Here is a 17994-nt window from a genome sequence, read left to right as displayed (position 1 = left end):
TGGACTTGTGCCTCTCTCGGCTGTACGCCTTGGTTGTCCACTGATTCCTGACCTATGCCGCTAGCGTTTTGTGAGGGGAATGCTTTGCCTACTTCCGTGACTATGGCCTTCCGGAACTGCTGCATTTTGGTTGACTTCTCCGTCTCGGGAATAAGAGACATAAAGTTCTCCTTGTAGCGTGGGTCTAACAGTGTTACCAACCAGTAATGATTGTCGGCCAAGATGTTCTTAACGCGAGGGTCACGAGACAGGCAGCTTACCATAAAGTCAGCCATGTGCGCCAGACTCTTAACAGCCAGGACTTCAGTAGCCTGACCAACACGTTGACTGAACATGCTGTCCTCCTCCTCCTCCTCCTCATCTACCCTGTCCTCTGGCCAGCCACGCTGAACCGAGGATATGCCTGTTGTGCATGTCATATCCTCAATTTGGCCGGAGATTTGCTCCATGTCTTCATCCTCCTCCTCGTCATAGTCCTCCACTGCACGTTGTGATGAGACGAGGCTGGGCTGTGTGTTATCACCCACACCCACTACTGTTTCTTGCTGCAACTCATCGCGCTCCGCCTGCAATGCATCATGTTTGTTTTTGAGCAGAGACCGTTTTAGAAGGCAGAGTAGCGGTATGGTGACGCTAATAATGGCGTCATCACCACTCACCATCTTGGTGGAGTCCTCAAAGTTTTGGAGGATGGTACATAGGTCGGACATCCATCTCCACTCCTCAGGTGTTATGTGTGGAGTTTGACCCATTTCCCGATGGCTTAGGTGATGCAGGTACTCAACAACTGCCCTCTTCTGCTCACATATCCTGACCAACATGTGCAGAGTTGAATTCCAACGCGTGGGGACATCACACACCAGTCTGTGAGCCGGAAGATGCAAACTGCGCTGAAAGCCTGCAAGGCCGGCTGAAGCAGTAGGTGACTTTCGAAAATGTGCAGACAGGCGGCGAACTTTTACCAGCAGATCAGACAGCTCTGGGTATGACTTTAGAAACCGCTGAACCACGAGGTTGAGCACATGGGCCACGCATGGAACATGTGTCAGCTGGCCTCGCCTCAAAGCCGCCACCAGGTTCCGGCCATTGTCACACACGACCTTTCCTGGCTTTAGGTTCAGAGGTGTGAGCCAGTGATCTGCCTGCTGTTTCAGAGCTGTCCACAGCTCTTCTGCATTGTGGGGTTTGTCACCTATGCAGATTAGCTTCAGCACAGCCTGTTGCCGCTTCGCCGAGGCAGTGCTGCAGTGCTTCCAGCTTGGGACTGGTGTGGAGGGTACAGTGGATGAGGATGCGCAGGAGGAGGAGGAGGCTGAAGAGCATGACATTCCGGAGCTGTAGAGTGTGGGTGAAACACTGACTGAGGTAGGGCCTGCAAACCTTGGTGTGGGAAGGACGTGTTCCGTCCCTCGCTCAGACTGGGTCCCAGCTTCCACAATATTAACCCAGTGTGCCGTCAACGAGATGTAGCGGTCTTGCCCACAAGCACTTGTCCACGTGTCTGTGGTTAGGTGGACTTTGGGTGAAACAGCGTTGTTCAGGGCACGTGTGATGTTTTGTGACACGTGGTTATGCAACGCGGGGACGGCACACCGGGAGAAATAGTGGCGGCTGGGGACCGAGTAACGTGGGACAGCTGCCGCCATCAGGTCGCGGAATGCTTCTGTCTCCACCAGCCTAAAAGGCAACATTTCCAGCGCAAGCAGTCGCGAAATGTTAGCATTTAGAACTGTGGCATGTGGGGTGTTGGCAGTGTATTTGCGCCTGCGTTCAAAGGTTTGCTGAATGGATAACTGAACGCTGCGCTGGGACAAGGACGTGCTTGATGATGGTGTTATTTCTGCGTAGGCAACTGCAGGTGCAGGACCGGAGGAGGCTTGTTCGCAGGCAGCATGGACAGGGGATTGGCTCGCATGCACAACCAGCGAAGACGTAGCAGTGACATTAGCAAGCACTGCTCCTCGACTCTGTTGTACTTCCCACAAAGTCGGGTGCTTGGCTGACATGTGCCTGATCATGCTGGTGGTGGTCAGGCTGCTAGTTTTGGTACCCCTGCTGATGCTGGCACGGCAGGTGTTGCAAATGGCCTTTTTAGAATCATCTGGAGCCAACTTAAAAAACTGCCAGACTCGGGAAGACTTAACATTTGTACAGGCACCTTGTGTCGTGTTGTTGTTCCGGGGAACGGTTGCCTGACTTCTGCCTGGAGCCACCACCCTGCTTCTTACTGCCTGTTGGGATGCTACGCCTCCCTCCCCCTGTGCACTGCTGTCCTCGCTCTGCATATCCTCCTGCCAGGTTGGGTCAGTTACTGGATCATCCACCACGTCGTCTTCCTCTTCCGCACCCTGCTCCTCCTCCTGACTTCCTGACAATTGTGTCTCATCATCGTCCACCCCTTGTTGAGACACGTTGCCAACTTCGTGAGAACGTGGCTGCTCAAATATTTGGCCATCTGTACATACGATCTCCTCATGACCCACTTCAACATGAGCTGGCGAGAGGCCAGAATGTGCGAATGGAAACGTGAACAGCTCTTCCGAGTGTCCAAGTGTGGGATCATTAATGTCCGAGGACGTGTACTCAGCCTTGTGGTAGGAAGGAGGATCAGGTTCTGAAATGTGCGGTGCAGTATCACGGCTACTGACACTTGACCGTGTGGAAGACAGAGTGTTTGTGGTGGTGCCAATCTGACTGGAAGCATTATCCGCTATCCAACTAACAACCTGTTGACACTGGTCTTGGTTCAAGAGCGGTGTACTGCTGCGGTCCCCAAGAATTTGGGACAGGACGTGCGAGCGACTAGATGTGGCCCTTTGTTGTGGCAAAATTAGAGCTTGCCCACGACCTCGGCCTCTGCCTGCACCACCATCACGTCCACTTCCTTGTTCCTTGCCAACGCCCTTGCGCATTTTGCAATGCTGTGCTGACGTGTATTCACTAGACTTGGGTGTTATATCAAAGTTTGTGCAAATTGTGCACCTGTACGCTGCCACGGACAGGCACACATGTGCGGTTTTTAAATGCAAGCACGGACGCACTAAGAACCTAACACAGGTTTTAGGAGCAAAAATTAAGAACTCTGACACTATCAGCCACTGCTGACTGACGTGTATTATACACTACACTTGTGCGTTATATAATTGTTTGCTAAAAACGCACACAAGTGCACCTGTACGCTGCCACCGACAGGCACACACGTGCGGTTTTTAAATGCAAGCACGGACGCACTAAGAACCTAACAGGTTTTAGGAGCGACAATTGCTGAGAAGTCTGACACTATCAGGACTGTTTTAGACTGTGTACACCAGCCCCAGATATGATGAAGGCTGGTATACGGTCACCACTAGGAATGGCTATATACCCTGCCTGCCTGCCTGCCTGCCTGCCTGTATACTGCTACAATAGTCCTGACAAGGACTCTTTTGGTCACTAGCCTGTATTCCAACCTGGCTATACCCTGCCTGTATACAGCAACAATAGTCCTGAGAAGGACTCTGCTACTGTACTCCGACCTGGCTATACCCTGCCTGCCTGTATACAACTAGAATAGTCCTGAGAAGGACTTTTGGTCACACTGTTTGCAGCCCTGCTACGGAAATAGCTATAAAGGGCCGCAAACCTTTCCCTGAAGCAGCGACCCTCTCCCTGCACTGACTGTCTGGATAGCTGTGAGCAGAGCACAGCGCGCCCGCCGGTATAAAGGCTCGGTCACGCTGTGCGGGCCGGCCAATCACTGCAATCCCACAACTAACAGGGCTGTGGCATTGCAGTGGTCTGCCAGCCAATCCCTGCATGAGGGCTGGCTCTCAAAAGAGCGCCAACATGCAGGGATGAAGACCACGAGTACAGCACGAGTATCGCGAGATTACTCGGTCCCCGCCGAGCAGCCCGAGTACAGCGATACTCGTGCGAGTACCGAGTAGTTACAAGCATGCTCGCTCATCACTATATATTATATAATGCATATTGAAACTACAAGTAAACCCTGTGTGGTCAGATAATCCTGCAGATGTGTCCTGTCCCCTCTTCTGCTTCCTCGGGTGCGGGTGACAGGAAGGAGTAACACATTATTGTATGAGCAGACCACACATGCTTGGTAGCCTGTAACTATGAAGATACATAGGCCTATATGGTAGCTAAAGACACGAAGGATTAGGACATTTTAGAAATGACCATGGTGCTTTGTCTTATATTTAATTTTTGTATTAAATTAAACAAAACTTGGGTGCAAATAGCCTTTATATGAAACATTTATTGGGTAGATTATAAAACATGGTGAAAGGAAAAGTAAAAAGGGGTTGTGCTACTGGATCACCCCTACTGAAATCCTTCAGAGCCCCATAGAAAGGAAAAAACATCTGCACTCACCTACCGCAGTGGCGCTATTCCAATAACGTTGGAACTGCTTTTCTGGGTGGGTTAGGAGATATTATTTTGTCACTTGAATGTCTACTGATTAGCTAATTTCAAGGAATAGGGGGCACCTTTCCCCTACTGGGATCTCCACCAGCAACAGAGAAATTTGTCAAAATTGAGGAGAAAGAATTGCTGTACAAACGGGATCAACCAGTGGCCAGAATAAAATATAAATAAATTTTATTGGTACAAAAAGTTTATGCATACACAAAATTAACACACAAGAAAGTGATTAATTAAAAACAATTAAAACTCAAATGGACTACCTAAAACACCCCATGTCTGAACCCATGATCGGGTACTAGTACAGAGATCCTTATTCACAATACATAGAAATGCACCAAAAGTAATATGTTGTAACACACAGCTATTGATGTAAAAGCCGTGCACAATGGATCCTTCAAATAGAAGCTATATGGTGCTAATAAAATAACATTGCCATGTCTGGCACCACCATCTAGACCCCAATTCCTAAGCCCGGCTAAATGATAGCAAAAAAGACCCTATAATAAGAGAAAATATAGCAAAACCAGTACAACACTAAATACATAAGGACCACATCCAAATCAGAGATATCCAAAAAAGGTATATAAGCATGCTACCTAAGATCGTATAATACAACGTGCTGGGAGACAAAGAGGGCTAGAAGGTGTAAAAGCCAAAGATCAATGCATACATGGGGGGTAACACTATGATGATTTTTTTATTAATTGTCAACAACTATGTTCTCAATCAACCCAAAAGACTCATAAATGTTAAAGCTTAATATTTTTGGAAGTTGGAGTGTTTTTTTTTTAGATTTGGCTATCTTAGGCGGATATCTGTTTGTGCAGGTAACTATTACTGTGCAGAATTATTAGGCAACTTAATAAAAACCAAATATATTCCTCATCACTTGTTTATTTTTACCAGGTAAACCAATATAACTGCACAAAATTTAGAAATAAACATTTCTGACATGCAAAAACAAAACTGCAAAAATTAGTGACCAATATACCCACCTTTCTTTATGATGACGCTTAACAGCCTACCATCCATTGATTCTGTCAGTTGCTTGATCTGTTTACGATCAACATTGCGTGCAGCAGCCACCACAGCCTCCAGACACTGCTCCGAGAGGTGTACTGTTTTCCCTCCCTGTAGATCTTACATTTTATGATGGACCACAGGTTCTGTATGGGGTACAGCTCAAGTGAACAAGGGGGCCATCTCATTATTTTTTCATCTTTTAGACCTTTACTGGCCAGCCACGCTGTGGAGTAGTTGGATGCATGTGAAGGAGCATTGTCCTGCATGAAAATCATGTTTTTCTTGAACGATACCGACTTCTTCCTGTACCACTGCTTGAAGAAGTTGTCTTCCAGAAACTGGCAGTAGGTCTGAGAGTTGAGCTTCACTCCATCCTCAACCCAAAAAGGTCCCACAAGTTCATCTTTGATGATACCAGCCCATACCAGTACCCCACCTCCACCTTGCTGGCGTCTGATTCAGAGTGGAGCTCTCTGCCCTTTACTGATCCAGCCTCTGGCCCATCCATCTGGCCCATCAAGAGTCACTTTCATTTCATCAGTCCATAAAACCTTTGAAAACTCATCTTAAGATATTTCTTGGCCCAGTCTTGACATTTTATCTTATGTTTCTTGGTCACAGGTGGTCGTTTTTCAGCTTTCCTTCCCTTGGCCATGTCCCTGAGTATGGCACTCATTGTGCTTTTTGATACTCCAGTAACGTTGCAGCTCTGAAATATGGCAAAACTGGTGGCAAATAACATCTTGGCAGCTTCACGCTTGATTTTCCTCAATTCATGGGCAGTTATTATGCGCCTTTTTTGCCCAACACGCTTCTTGTGACCCTGTTGGCTATTTGCCATGAAACGCTTGATTGTTCGGTGATCACGCTTCAAAGGTTTGGCAATTTCAAGACTGCTGCATCCCTCTGTAAGACATCTCACAATTTTGGACTTTTCAGAGCCTGTCAAATCTCTCTTCTGACCCATTTTGCCAAAGGAAAGGAAATTGCCTAATAATTAAGCACACCTTATATAGGGTGTTGATGTAATTACACCACAACCCTCCTCATGACAGAGATGCACATCACCTGATTTACTTAATTGGTAGTTGGCTCTCAGCCTATACAGCTTGGAGTAGGATAACATGTAAAAAAATCATCATCTGATCAAAATACTCATTTGCCTAACAAGTCTGCATGCAGTATATTATGATTATATGTATTGGATTAGATGAAAGGTTTGTTGGTGCAGGAAGAGTAATATGCAGATGTTGGCAAGCACAGAAATAGATACTTTTGGTAACTAAGGGAACAATGTTCCCTGTTGCAGGTGTGAGTTGGATTGGCTGACACCTCCCCTCCGTGAGACTGTGTGTGGTTTAACCCAGACAGAAAAAGTGCGGGAAAGTGTCTGTGAGGAGAGAGACTGTCTGAGGGAGAAGTGATTGTGCCACAGGTGCGAAGACAAAAACTGGAACATTGCCTGAAAAGAATCTGTTGAGCTCAGAGGGGAGAAAGATATAGTGCTGGTTGCAAGAATTCAGATGAACAAGACCATGAGATAACCCAGAGTATTGCTCAGCCAGTACCGTGGTACCGATGGTACCGTGAGTTTGTACCTGTGCGCACTCATTAAGGTTTAGTGCAGGCCCCCATTGTTAGAGTGCGGTGTCCACACGGACCCATTAGTGGAGGCCAGTTAGGTTAGAGCACAGAGTAGTAAAGTATAAGGCTATGTGCCCACGCTGCGGAAAATGCGCGGATTTTGCCGCGGATTTCTCGCGGAAAAGTCGCGGATTTTCCAGAAGTCTGCAGCACAGCTACTCCCCAGCCATTTATATGGCATTTTGGAAATGCTGTGCCCACGCTGCGGATTTTTCCGCAGCGGAAATCGTGCGGATTTTCGTGCGGAAAAATCTGCAGCATGTCAATTATTGTTGCGGATTTTCGTGCGGATTTTGCCTATTCAATTGAATTAAAAAAAATCGCAAAATCTGCAACAAAATCCGCGTCAAATCCGCATCAAATCCGCACCTATGAAAAGGTGCGGATTCCGGGGGAAAGCTGCGGATTTTGATGCAGAAAAATCCGCAGATACAGAGTCCCGTGGGCACATAGCCTGAGTATATTATCTGCAGTTGTTTGCACTCTAATTGGGAAAAAAAAAAAAAAATCCGCGCCAAAATCCGCATCAAATCCGCAGCAATTCCGCGGCAAATCCGCATCTTTGAAAAGGTGCAGATTTTGCGGGAAAGCTGCGGATTTTGATGCAGAAAAATCCACAGCTACATTCTCCCGTGGACACATAGCCGTATTCATTGTGATACTTGAGGTGACAGTTGTAGTTCGATCTGGCTAAATAGCTCAATTGTGTATTATCTCCTGTTCCAGAATACCCCTTTCCCTGTTTCCCAGCAGCTCTTACGTGTTATCTTCCTGCAATAACATACCCCGTTTTGTCTGTAAACTTGTCTGGTACCATAACTTTCTCTGCATTGCTGTGGTCCCTTGGTCATCGCTTCAGGTGCACGGAGTATCCTAATTGTCATGTTTAGGCCACGTGCACATGTGACGCCCTAGCCTATCAGGTCGTCACAAGGGTGCCGTGCAATCTGCCCTTCTGCATGGTACCCAAGGCTCCTTGGTTACGGGTCCTGTCCATTTGGTGTTGCTAAGAACAGGTATACACAAATCCTGAGGAACACTCTGCACCACACCCACCAAACACCCATTGGGCAGCCTGAGGGGAATAGGGCCACCCAGATGGAGGGATGGTAGAAGGAGGGCCAGAAGTGTCAGAAGTAGAGTGAAGTGCCAGTGAGCCGTGACAGGACAAGGTCACGCTGGGGAGCTGGGCTCCTGTACCCGTCCCAGGTGCCAGACGTTGGCCTGGAAGGACCTGGAACCCCGGTCGCAGGGGGTAGTGACAGGGGGCATGGTACTGCCACGGAGGGCAGATTGGCGGCCTTGTGCTACAACCGGGCAGGGGCCAGGGCACGATGGGGTACACAGACCCTAGGCTGGGAAGGAGCTTTATGCAGCCCAGTAATTCACCCGACGGGAACGGAATCTTCACGAACTGTTCCCCACCCGCTCCAGAATTGGGGTACTAGCGCAACGAGGGGGATAGGACTTCCCAAAACCGTCCAGAAAATCCCAAGCGTGAACCCTGAGAGCATGCTCACCCTGCTAGCCACGCAGGTGAGCGTGACCCGAGTAGTTTCAGGCAAAAGGGATCCACACAGAGTAAACACAGTGCCAAGGAACAAGGCTTCAAACCAACCAGCAACGCCACAAGGGCACGGACCCAGCATGTTAAACCAAAAGGCTACAGGGCAATCAGGACTTTGGTTTACCCGGTGTCAGTGTCACCATCTCTGGACTGTGTGAGTGCGTTGTGTCCCTCTACTCCCGACGGGTCCCCAGCCATCCCTCACCGAGCCCCGGGACACCATCCCCCTGCACACGGAGGGGTTAACATCTCGAGTTGCTGTCTCATCGCTCCCTGGCGCCCCCTCACCAACGCAGCAGCGGTGGTATCCCGCTTTACCACAACCCGTGGGTGGCGTCACGAACACTATCTGTCGCGGGCGGGGAGGAGGGTGTCAGCACACCGCGCTCACCCCTTCTGCTCGGGTCCGGCAGCTGCTCCTTGGTGGCTCGAGCGGTGGGCCGGATCCCGGGGTGTCTCGAGCGACACTCCTCGCCCGTGAGTGAAAGGGGTAATGTTTGTTGGGTGAGGGGATTGTTATAGTTCGTGACGCCACCCACGGTTGTGGTGATTGCACCACCGCTGCTCAGTATGGGGGTCCCAGGGATGGTGATGCGGAGCAGCCAGGTGTTGTGTTGCCCCTCCGTGGGTAGGGGTTGGTGATCCCGGGGCCCGGTGATGAGATGTGAAGTGTAGGGCCTGGAGGGCGCAGGGACGCGGGGGCAGCGCTGTGCCTTGCGGCACTATGGTACTCACTCAGCCTGACACACGGACACAGTTTGTACGGTAAACCAACGGCTGGTAGGACGGTCCCACAGACGGCTGCACCTGCACTCCCGGTAGGTAACGGTGACGTTTCTCTTCCTTGCACCTATGTTGTCTGATGGTAGCGGTGGATTCCCTCCGGTTACCCGCTCCCCGACTGCAATCTGGGCCGGAGGAGCTCTACACTTTGCCCGCAGGCGCTGGCCCTGGGGAAACTGGTGCCTTGGCGGTGGCGGTGTCTCCCCGGTAATGGTCGGGCTGTTGCCGTCAATCGGGACTTGGTTGTTGGGGGATCTGCGTCCCCGTCACTGACGGATTTGGCAAATTTGGCGACTCCTAGCCTTGCCGGGGTCCGAGAGGCCCCTGCCCTGGTGCTGACTGTCCTTCGGAACACTGCTCCAGACCACCGGGCACACAGCCAACGGGGTCCTTCCAGGAACTTCCAAACTGTCCCCCTCCAAACAGTCACCGCCGTCGCTGACCTTGCTGTTCTGGCCCTACACAAAGCTGGGCTCTCAGGCTTCCTTTCCTTCTGTCACTTTGCTTACTCTTCTCCTTTACACTTCTCTACTTTCACTGCTTGTTTACTCTCCCTTTAGCTCCTCACACTTGCCCTGCCTGGGCTTCACTTCACTCCTTCCTCTTCCTCCTCCCTGACAGAACTGCCTGAAACTTCCTGCCTCCAGAGTTGTGAGCTCCTTGGTGGGCGGAGCCAACCGCCTGGCCCACCCCCTGGTGTGCATCATCAACCTCTGGAGGAAGGCAACAAGGATTTCTGGTTAGCAGATGTGCCTACCTGGAGTGTGGGGTGTGGTGGTGTTGTGACCTGTGTCCCCTGGCTTGCCCAGGGCGACACATATCCAATTCCTTTCACTCCCCTTTTGTAAATATCTTTCCCCCTTTTTCATTTTGAGCGGATGCGCGACCCCGCCTCGGGTCCGGAGACCCCTCGAGCCACTGCGGATCCGGATCCGAGCAGCCTGTACAGTATTTTTCAGCAGTATTTGGAAGCCAATCTCGGGAATGGAATAATCAGAGGAAAAGTATAGTAGAAATATTCACCACCTCTGCATTTTATACCCCCTCATGGTTTTGACTTACAAATACTGATATAAAATACTGACCAAATACTCAAAATGGCTTTAATTAAAATTCTGTTTCTTAAAAAAAAAGAAGTGATTAGAATAATGAAGGTGTAAGTTTTATACAAATTATATCCCCTACAAGTCAAGGTGCATAGTTTACATTGGCATGCCTCAGCTTTCTCTGCAGACAGTGCTCACTTTAGACAAGCTAGGGATGTCAGTCTCCAGTGAGGGGAGCGTGCATGCAGAATCAGGGGGTGTAATGGAGCACTGAACCTCTAGGCCGCACCCAGGGTGCACCGAATACCCTAATTAGCAGAAATGATTAAACTTCAGTTTCAGCAAAAATGAAAGCAGCAATTAGAAGACTAAATGCAATTTTTATAGAAGATATATCCCGAACAGGTCTATGTGCTTATTTTATACTGTCAGTTTGGGTTCCAAATTGCAGTATTAGATAATAAAAAAAAAATCACTAATTCATGTTTGCTGACGACTCTGCGTGTTACTCTCAGTAGTCTGCTTCAAAAATTGATTATGCCTAGGGCTACTTTCACACATCAGTTTTTTGGCATCAGGCACAATCCGGCGTGTGCCTGATGCAACGGATCCGGCGCAGAATATGCAAAAACGGATGCGCCACATTCTTTTAATTTTACGGATCCAGTATACCTGATCCATCAAAAAACGGATTCGGCGCATCCGTCTTTGCATCCGTTTCGTCCATTTTTTTGCTGGATCCGTTTTTTTACAATACATTGGAGCATGCTCAGTTTAAAAAAACAGATCCGGCGGCCGCATCTGTTTTTTGCCGCATTACGCCAGATCCGGCATCCATAGGTTTCCATTGTAAATCACGCTGTATCGCGCCAGATCCGGCGCGATGTGGCTTTTTGTCAGAGACAAAAAACGTTACAAGAGACATTCCATCCAGTTGCCGCATTAGCCAATTACGACGGATCCGGCAAAAGCCGAATGCAACGCAAGGCCATCAGGCACAATCCGGCGCTAATACAAATCAATGGGGATAAAACAGATCCGGCGCCGGATCCGTTTTATCCGTTTTTTTCCGCATTGTGCCTGATGGAAAAAAACTGATGTGTGAAAGTAGTCTTAAGCCTGCTTTACTCGTTACGATTTAGCATACGATATCGTATGCGATCGTAACCGCCCCCATCGTATGTGCGGCACGTTCAATTTGTTGAGCGTGTCGCACAAACGATTTTTTTCCTGTCACACGTACTTACTTACCCGTCCATACGACCTTGATGTGGGCCGCGAAAATCCACTTCCTGGAGTGGGAGGGACGTTCGGCGTCACAGCGATGTCACACGGCAGCCGGCCAATAGAAGCGGAGGGGCAGAGATGAGCGGGACGTAAACATCCCGCCCACCTCTTTCCTTCAGCATTGCCGATGGGAGCCACGGAACGCAGGTAAGCTGCTGTTCATCGTTCCCGGGGTGTCACACACTACGACGTGTGCTGCCTCGGGAACATTGAACAACCTCACGTTCAATTTTTAGGAATTGAACGACGTGCATGCGATGAACGTTTTACCGTTCAATCACAATCGCACATAGCTGTCACACGCTACAATATAACTTACGATGCCGGATGTGCGTCACTTACGACGTGACCCCGCCGACACATCGTAAGATATATTGTAGCGTGTAAAGCCCCCCTTAGATTCTATGATATTATAGCCCCTGTTAACATCTGTGTTCTTAATTCACATGGTTTTGATGTACAATACAATAAAAATAACAACGGTGCTGGTTCCGTCTCATGAGTTGTAAGTGCAAAAGTTGTTCAGCTATCCATGTTTTGACTGTAGAATATAACAAAGCAGTCTTATCTATATTTCCCAGTATTTTTAGCTGAATTTTTTTTCTTTCATCTTATTTGTTGGCTAAATTGACATTGAACAAAAAAAAACAAAACAAAAACATTCTCACCTTTTTATTTAAAACTTTGAAATCATTGTCCATGGTTATCACGTGAAATTTCACTGTAAGAAGAAGACATTACAAGTTTTGTCATATTGATGCATTCAATCTACTTACATTTCTTTTGTGGTCTAAAGTTTTGATTGGTTCAACAGACATTAGGCTGACATTCATTCCCACTTAATTAAGCATCGACATCTGCAAAGTAGACCCATCACCAGGTCAAAAGGGACTGTTTTTTGCTTTTATTTATATTCCCGCCACCCCCCTGAGTATGCCATTTTTTATTTTTATTTTTTCTCTTTAAGTACATCATACACTTCCAAAGGTATGCGCTTGTTTATGTAGTGTTAATTTTCATGGTGTTTACAAGAAGGCGTGGATCACAGAGTAATTATGTAGAACAGTCTAAAGAAACAGACACACCCCTGAGGATCCTGTGAGCCACACCCACTTAGTGACAACCAATAAAACTAGCAGCAAATATAATATCCCCTATCTCTGGAACCCTATGATGGATTTTAATAAATAAAAAAACTGCATTCTCAGGGGAGCAGCAGGAATTTAAAAAAACTGACCACTTTTGATCTGATGATAGGTCTTCTTGCTCACTGGAGTGCCAAAGCATTATCCAATGGGCCAAGTCTCTGACTCAATAATGGACTTCAAGTATAACAAAGCCTCAAAGGTCCACCAGAAGACCCTCCATGTGGAGCTCATCTGTTGTTATTTCTTTCTATATCTAAGTTCTCTGTGTATGATGAAATAGAAATGTTTATGTAGCAATTAAAAATGGTCATGTAGATGTTTTATATTTTGAGCGAAATACACTCCTTCTATGCCTCTTGAACTTCAAATTAATAAGATTTGTTTTACGAGCGCTTGGGAAATCATTGCAGCACACATGCTTTGTGGTATACTGAAAGTTTCTGCTTTATTACATCAAGTGATCAGTTTATATAGTACCTCAAACAAAGAAATAACTATGCACCAATAAGAACAATAGGCGCGTGAACAGAAATGTGAAACTTCCCCGCCCATCAGTGTTAGCTGAACCCTATGACATAATTCAGTTATATGACAAGATGGTTCCTTTAAGAACAAAATGGATTCTATTCTCTCACAATACTAAAATAGGATGAGCCCAATATATAGATTCTACCAAACCTTAGTTTGACCCACTAGTTTTGATTAGTGACTTGCAAGACGATGAGCTTCCTTAATACTGGGTTGCAAGCTTTGGCCAAAATATACGGTACTAGCAGATGTCCTGTTTAATATATTTGTAGGATGAAGCTTTGTATGTTAAGAAAGAACAACAATTTGTAGGATGAAGGAGGTTTTTGCCACCAATTTTGAGAACAAAGTGATGTGTCTCTAAATTAGCTGCTTGCTGTAGCTTTGTTAAAAAATTCATTCTAGAGGGCTAGTAAACTTGCTGCCATGTAGTCCTCCGTATTCAGGAGCTCTATATAACCCTGCCCCCACCACTGATTGGCTGCTTTCTGCCTTTGCACAGAAAGCTGTCAGTTATGCTGACTTTGAGCTCAGTATAGCTAAATAATAGATACATAATATGTATTCACTTATATACGACCATTAATTTCACAGTGCTTTATATACATCAACATCACTGTCCCCATTGGGGCTCACAATCTACATTTCCTATCTGTATGTCTTTGGAGTGTGGAAGGGAACCTGACAAACTTGGAAGAAACCAACAAAAACATGGGGAGAACATACAAACTCCTTGCTGATGTTGTCCTTGATGGGATTTGAAACCAGGACCCCAGTGCTGCAAATCAACAGTGCTAACCAATGAGCCACTGTGCCATGCAATGGAGGGGGGAATGGACAGAAGTTAGATTTCACTACTTGGGAGGGCCCTGGATGTGGCTCGCAACATTTTCTATAAGCTGAATGTGGCTCTCGAGGTCACAAAGCTTGGGGATCCCTGCCCTAAGGCTACTTTCACACATCCGGTTTGAGCCGTGCGGCTCAATCCGGCTGTGAAACCTATGCAATGGATGCGGCGAAAACACCGCATCCTTTGCATAAGTTTTTACATGCGGCCCGTCCGTTTTTTTCCGGTTGCGGCACGCTACTGAGCATGCGCAGTGGAAGAAACCGCATGCGGCGGCCGGATGCGTTTTTTTCCGCATCGCACCGCATCCGGCGTCCATAGGCATGCATTGAAAAATGCGCCGCAGTGGCCGGATGCGTCGCGATGCGGGTTTTTTTGCCGGAGCAAAAAACGTTGCAGGCAACGTTCCATCCGGCCGTGGCATCGGCTAAATCTGCCGCATGCGGCAAAAACCGGACCGAACGCAAGCCCATGCGGCACAATACGGCACTAATATAAGTCTATGCAAAAAAAACGCAACCGGCGGCAAAAAAAACAGTTGCGGTTTTTCTGCAGAGCGCCGTATTGTGCCGCAGAGCAAAAACCGGATGTGTGAAAGTAGCCTAAGAGATATGTAGCTGGAATCAGGGCCTTTGCCGCCTATGTTATGCTGTTTTCAGATACAGTAGCAAAAATGTGGTAATAGATTCCCTTGAAATGGTGATAATATAATAGTATGAGTGTTACCAATAGTCGGGATTTTCACTACATGTAACTGTCCAACTGCCACCATACCAAATCCTTATTTGCAATTAGAATACAAAGAATCTGCCCCTTCCTCATGGATAGTGGGTGAGTGGATATTCACCAGTGTTTTGAAGCTGTAGGGCTTCCATTATATAATATTTTGGAGTGTCTGGTTTTTCCCCCATAACTTTATACCAGTAAGTATAGCCACATTCAGTTGTAGGACAACTCATTGGTTAGCACTATAGCCCTGAGGACCAGGGTACAAATCCAACCATTGTCAAAATCTGCAATGAATTTATGCAGGTTTCCTACCTCATCCCAAAGACATAGTGATAGGGAATTTAGCTTGTTAATCTCAATAGGAACAGTGATCACATCTGTAAAGTTCTATGGAAATTATTGGTATTATATAGACAATTCACACATAAATTTGCTGTTCTTAGAATCACTTACCTATATCTCCTGGCTTGTAGGTAGACCTATCATTCTGAATGACGCATGGAATATCTCTTTCAAAAATCATCATATTGTGGCTGTCGCTCACATTGAGATTTTCTCCAAGTGCAGATACATGTAAGACATATGAATGTTGACGACCTCTCGTTATTTTCGGGATCTGATAAAAAAAAAATGGAAGCACATTTTTTTTTGCTATACTGTACTTGTCTTGTGAGACACAACCACCCACAAGTTTAAGGTGTATTCTATTAGGGTATCATGCACATTAAATTACATGAAAATCACACGCAAGGACATCACTAATGAGATGTCGTTGGGGTCACAGAATTCGTGACGCACATCCGGCCTCGTTAGTGATGTCGTAGCGTGTGCCAGCTACGAACGACCGTTAACGATCAAAATTACTTACCTTATCGTTAATCGTTGACACGTCGTTCAAATTCCAAATATCGTTGCCGTTACAGGATGCAGGTTGTTTGTCGTTCCTGCGGCAGCACACATCGCTATGTGTGACACCCCAGGAACAACGAAACACACTGTATCTGCGTCCTCCGGCAACGAGGAAGGAAGGAGGTGGGCGGGATGTTCGGCCCGCTCATCTCCGCCCCTCCGCTTCTATTGAGCGGCCGCTTAGTGACGCCGCTGTGACGCCGCACGCACCGCCCCCTTAGAAAACTTGTTACTCGAAGACTGTGGCCAATAACCTAGATCAGAAGCAGTGAACGATAGAATGAAAAGCTCTCTATTCTTGAGAACACAGGGGCTTTTAATAAGAAGTAAATTTTACAGTTGCTTATTGTTACAAGCAGTTTTCAATTTTACTTATTTAAAGGGAACCTGTCATGTCAAAAAATACTACTAACCTGCAGGTATGGGATTAATCTGGACGTTACAGTAGCTGGGAGAATTAACTTTATTCCTCCCTACAGCCTCATGCTTTAGTCACCGCTCAGTAAGTAGTGAGTGGCAGCTGTAACAACGCCCTCCAACACTGACTGCCAACCGGCTCCTCAGTGCATCAGTACAGAGCCAGCTGTCAGTCAGTGCAAGGGGTGCAGTTGCAGCCACCATTCACTATGTACTGAGCGGTGACTGAAAGCCTGAGGCTGCTGTGAGAAATAAAGTTAATTTCCTCCTGGCAGCGAGGCTCTTTGTGTAGAGGCCACACAGCTTCAAAATGCTATTAACTTGCAGATTAATCCCATATCTGTAGGTTAACAGTATTTATTGACATGGCAGGTTCCCTTTAAGAAAAAATACAGGTCAAATCACTAACCCATTTGAAGCCAAGCTGGACTTCATAGGAAGATCAACATGGAAGCCACAAGGGCTTTAAAGAGGTAGTTCACTACTCTGCAATAGTGGCCACATCTCTGTAAAACTGATAGGGAAGGCTTTTTCTAAATACCTTGTGTAATACATTCTGCCTCTGAGAGGCGCTATTGCAGTCCACTCATCCCCATGAAGTGACCCCCATCCCGGGCTCCGTGACCTCTTAGATCTGTTGATGTCACGTCAACTTCCAGTTGACTCAACATCACCAAGGCCGGCCCCGGTCTTCCTGATTGACTGGGCTGTGGGCAGAGTTTCACCGCTCATCACAGCCCAGCATTGCTCCTGCTTGTTGCACTCTGCAGCGAAGGAGAGAACGCGTGAGATGATGGGCTGTGACGAGCAGTGAAAGTTCATCCACAGCCTAATCACTAAGGAAGACCGGGGTTCGGTGATGTCGGGTCAACTGGAAGTTGACGTAACATCACCAGATCTCTGAGGTCACGGAGCCTGGGGAGTCACTTCATGGGGATGAACGGACCGCAATAGCGTCGCTCAGAGGCAGAATGTATTACATAAGGAACTTAGAAAAGCCTTCCCTATCAGTTTTACAGGAATATGGCCACTGTTACAGAGTAGTGAACTACCCCTTTAAAGGATTGCTCCACTACTATTATATTGACACCCGACACCCACAGTGATTAGTTGTTTTCAGTGTAGGCAGTGGTCAGACTCATTGACAGGATTGTATGGCTTGAATGCTGCAGATAATTATTAACAGCTTCAGTTAAGGGGTTAACAACAGTGATCAGAATTAGCTCTGGATGCTGCAGTTGGAGCCATATGCTGACTGTATAACACAGCCGTCACCTGTCTTGTGTGAAGCGGGCTCAGTTGCCTGCTCCATATACTTACACCAGTCCTATTGATATAATGGTATGTCATGAAGTTTGAAGGGGCTAATACAGCTTGTTTTAAGTTTTACAAGAAGTGTGAATATATATGTACATATATATATATATATATATATATATATATATATATGTATATATATATATATATATATATATATATATATATATAATGTACATATATATATATATATATATATATATATATATATATATATATAAAATGTAGTAATTAACCCCTAGTAGTAAAAATTATGTAGAAACATAGTGTATAAGCAAAAATAAAAAAGTAAAACCATACATAAAAGAGATAACATCATAAATA

The 17994-nt window shown here is 46.7% G+C and overlaps 1 protein-coding gene across 1 annotated transcript in view; it reads right to left on the bottom strand.

Annotated features, from left to right (window-relative positions):
• LOC142312622 (alpha-2-macroglobulin-like protein 1) overlaps positions 1-17994 on the bottom strand; it is a 238807-nt gene that overhangs the window by 197919 nt on the left and 22894 nt on the right. The window contains exons 3-5 of the mRNA XM_075351617.1: positions 15481-15643; positions 12444-12496; positions 6710-6730 (exon numbers count right to left, since the gene is read on the bottom strand). Of these exons, the coding sequence (XP_075207732.1) occupies positions 6710-6730; positions 12444-12496; positions 15481-15643 (237 nt within the window). The remainder of the gene's footprint in view (positions 1-6709; positions 6731-12443; positions 12497-15480; positions 15644-17994) is intronic.

Source organism: Anomaloglossus baeobatrachus, chromosome 5, assembly GCF_048569485.1.
Source record: "Anomaloglossus baeobatrachus isolate aAnoBae1 chromosome 5, aAnoBae1.hap1, whole genome shotgun sequence".
Classification (NCBI taxonomy): Eukaryota; Metazoa; Chordata; class Amphibia; order Anura; family Aromobatidae; genus Anomaloglossus; species Anomaloglossus baeobatrachus.
The sequence above is the reverse complement of the archived record's forward strand: the minus strand, read 5'-3'. Positions and strand labels throughout refer to the sequence as shown.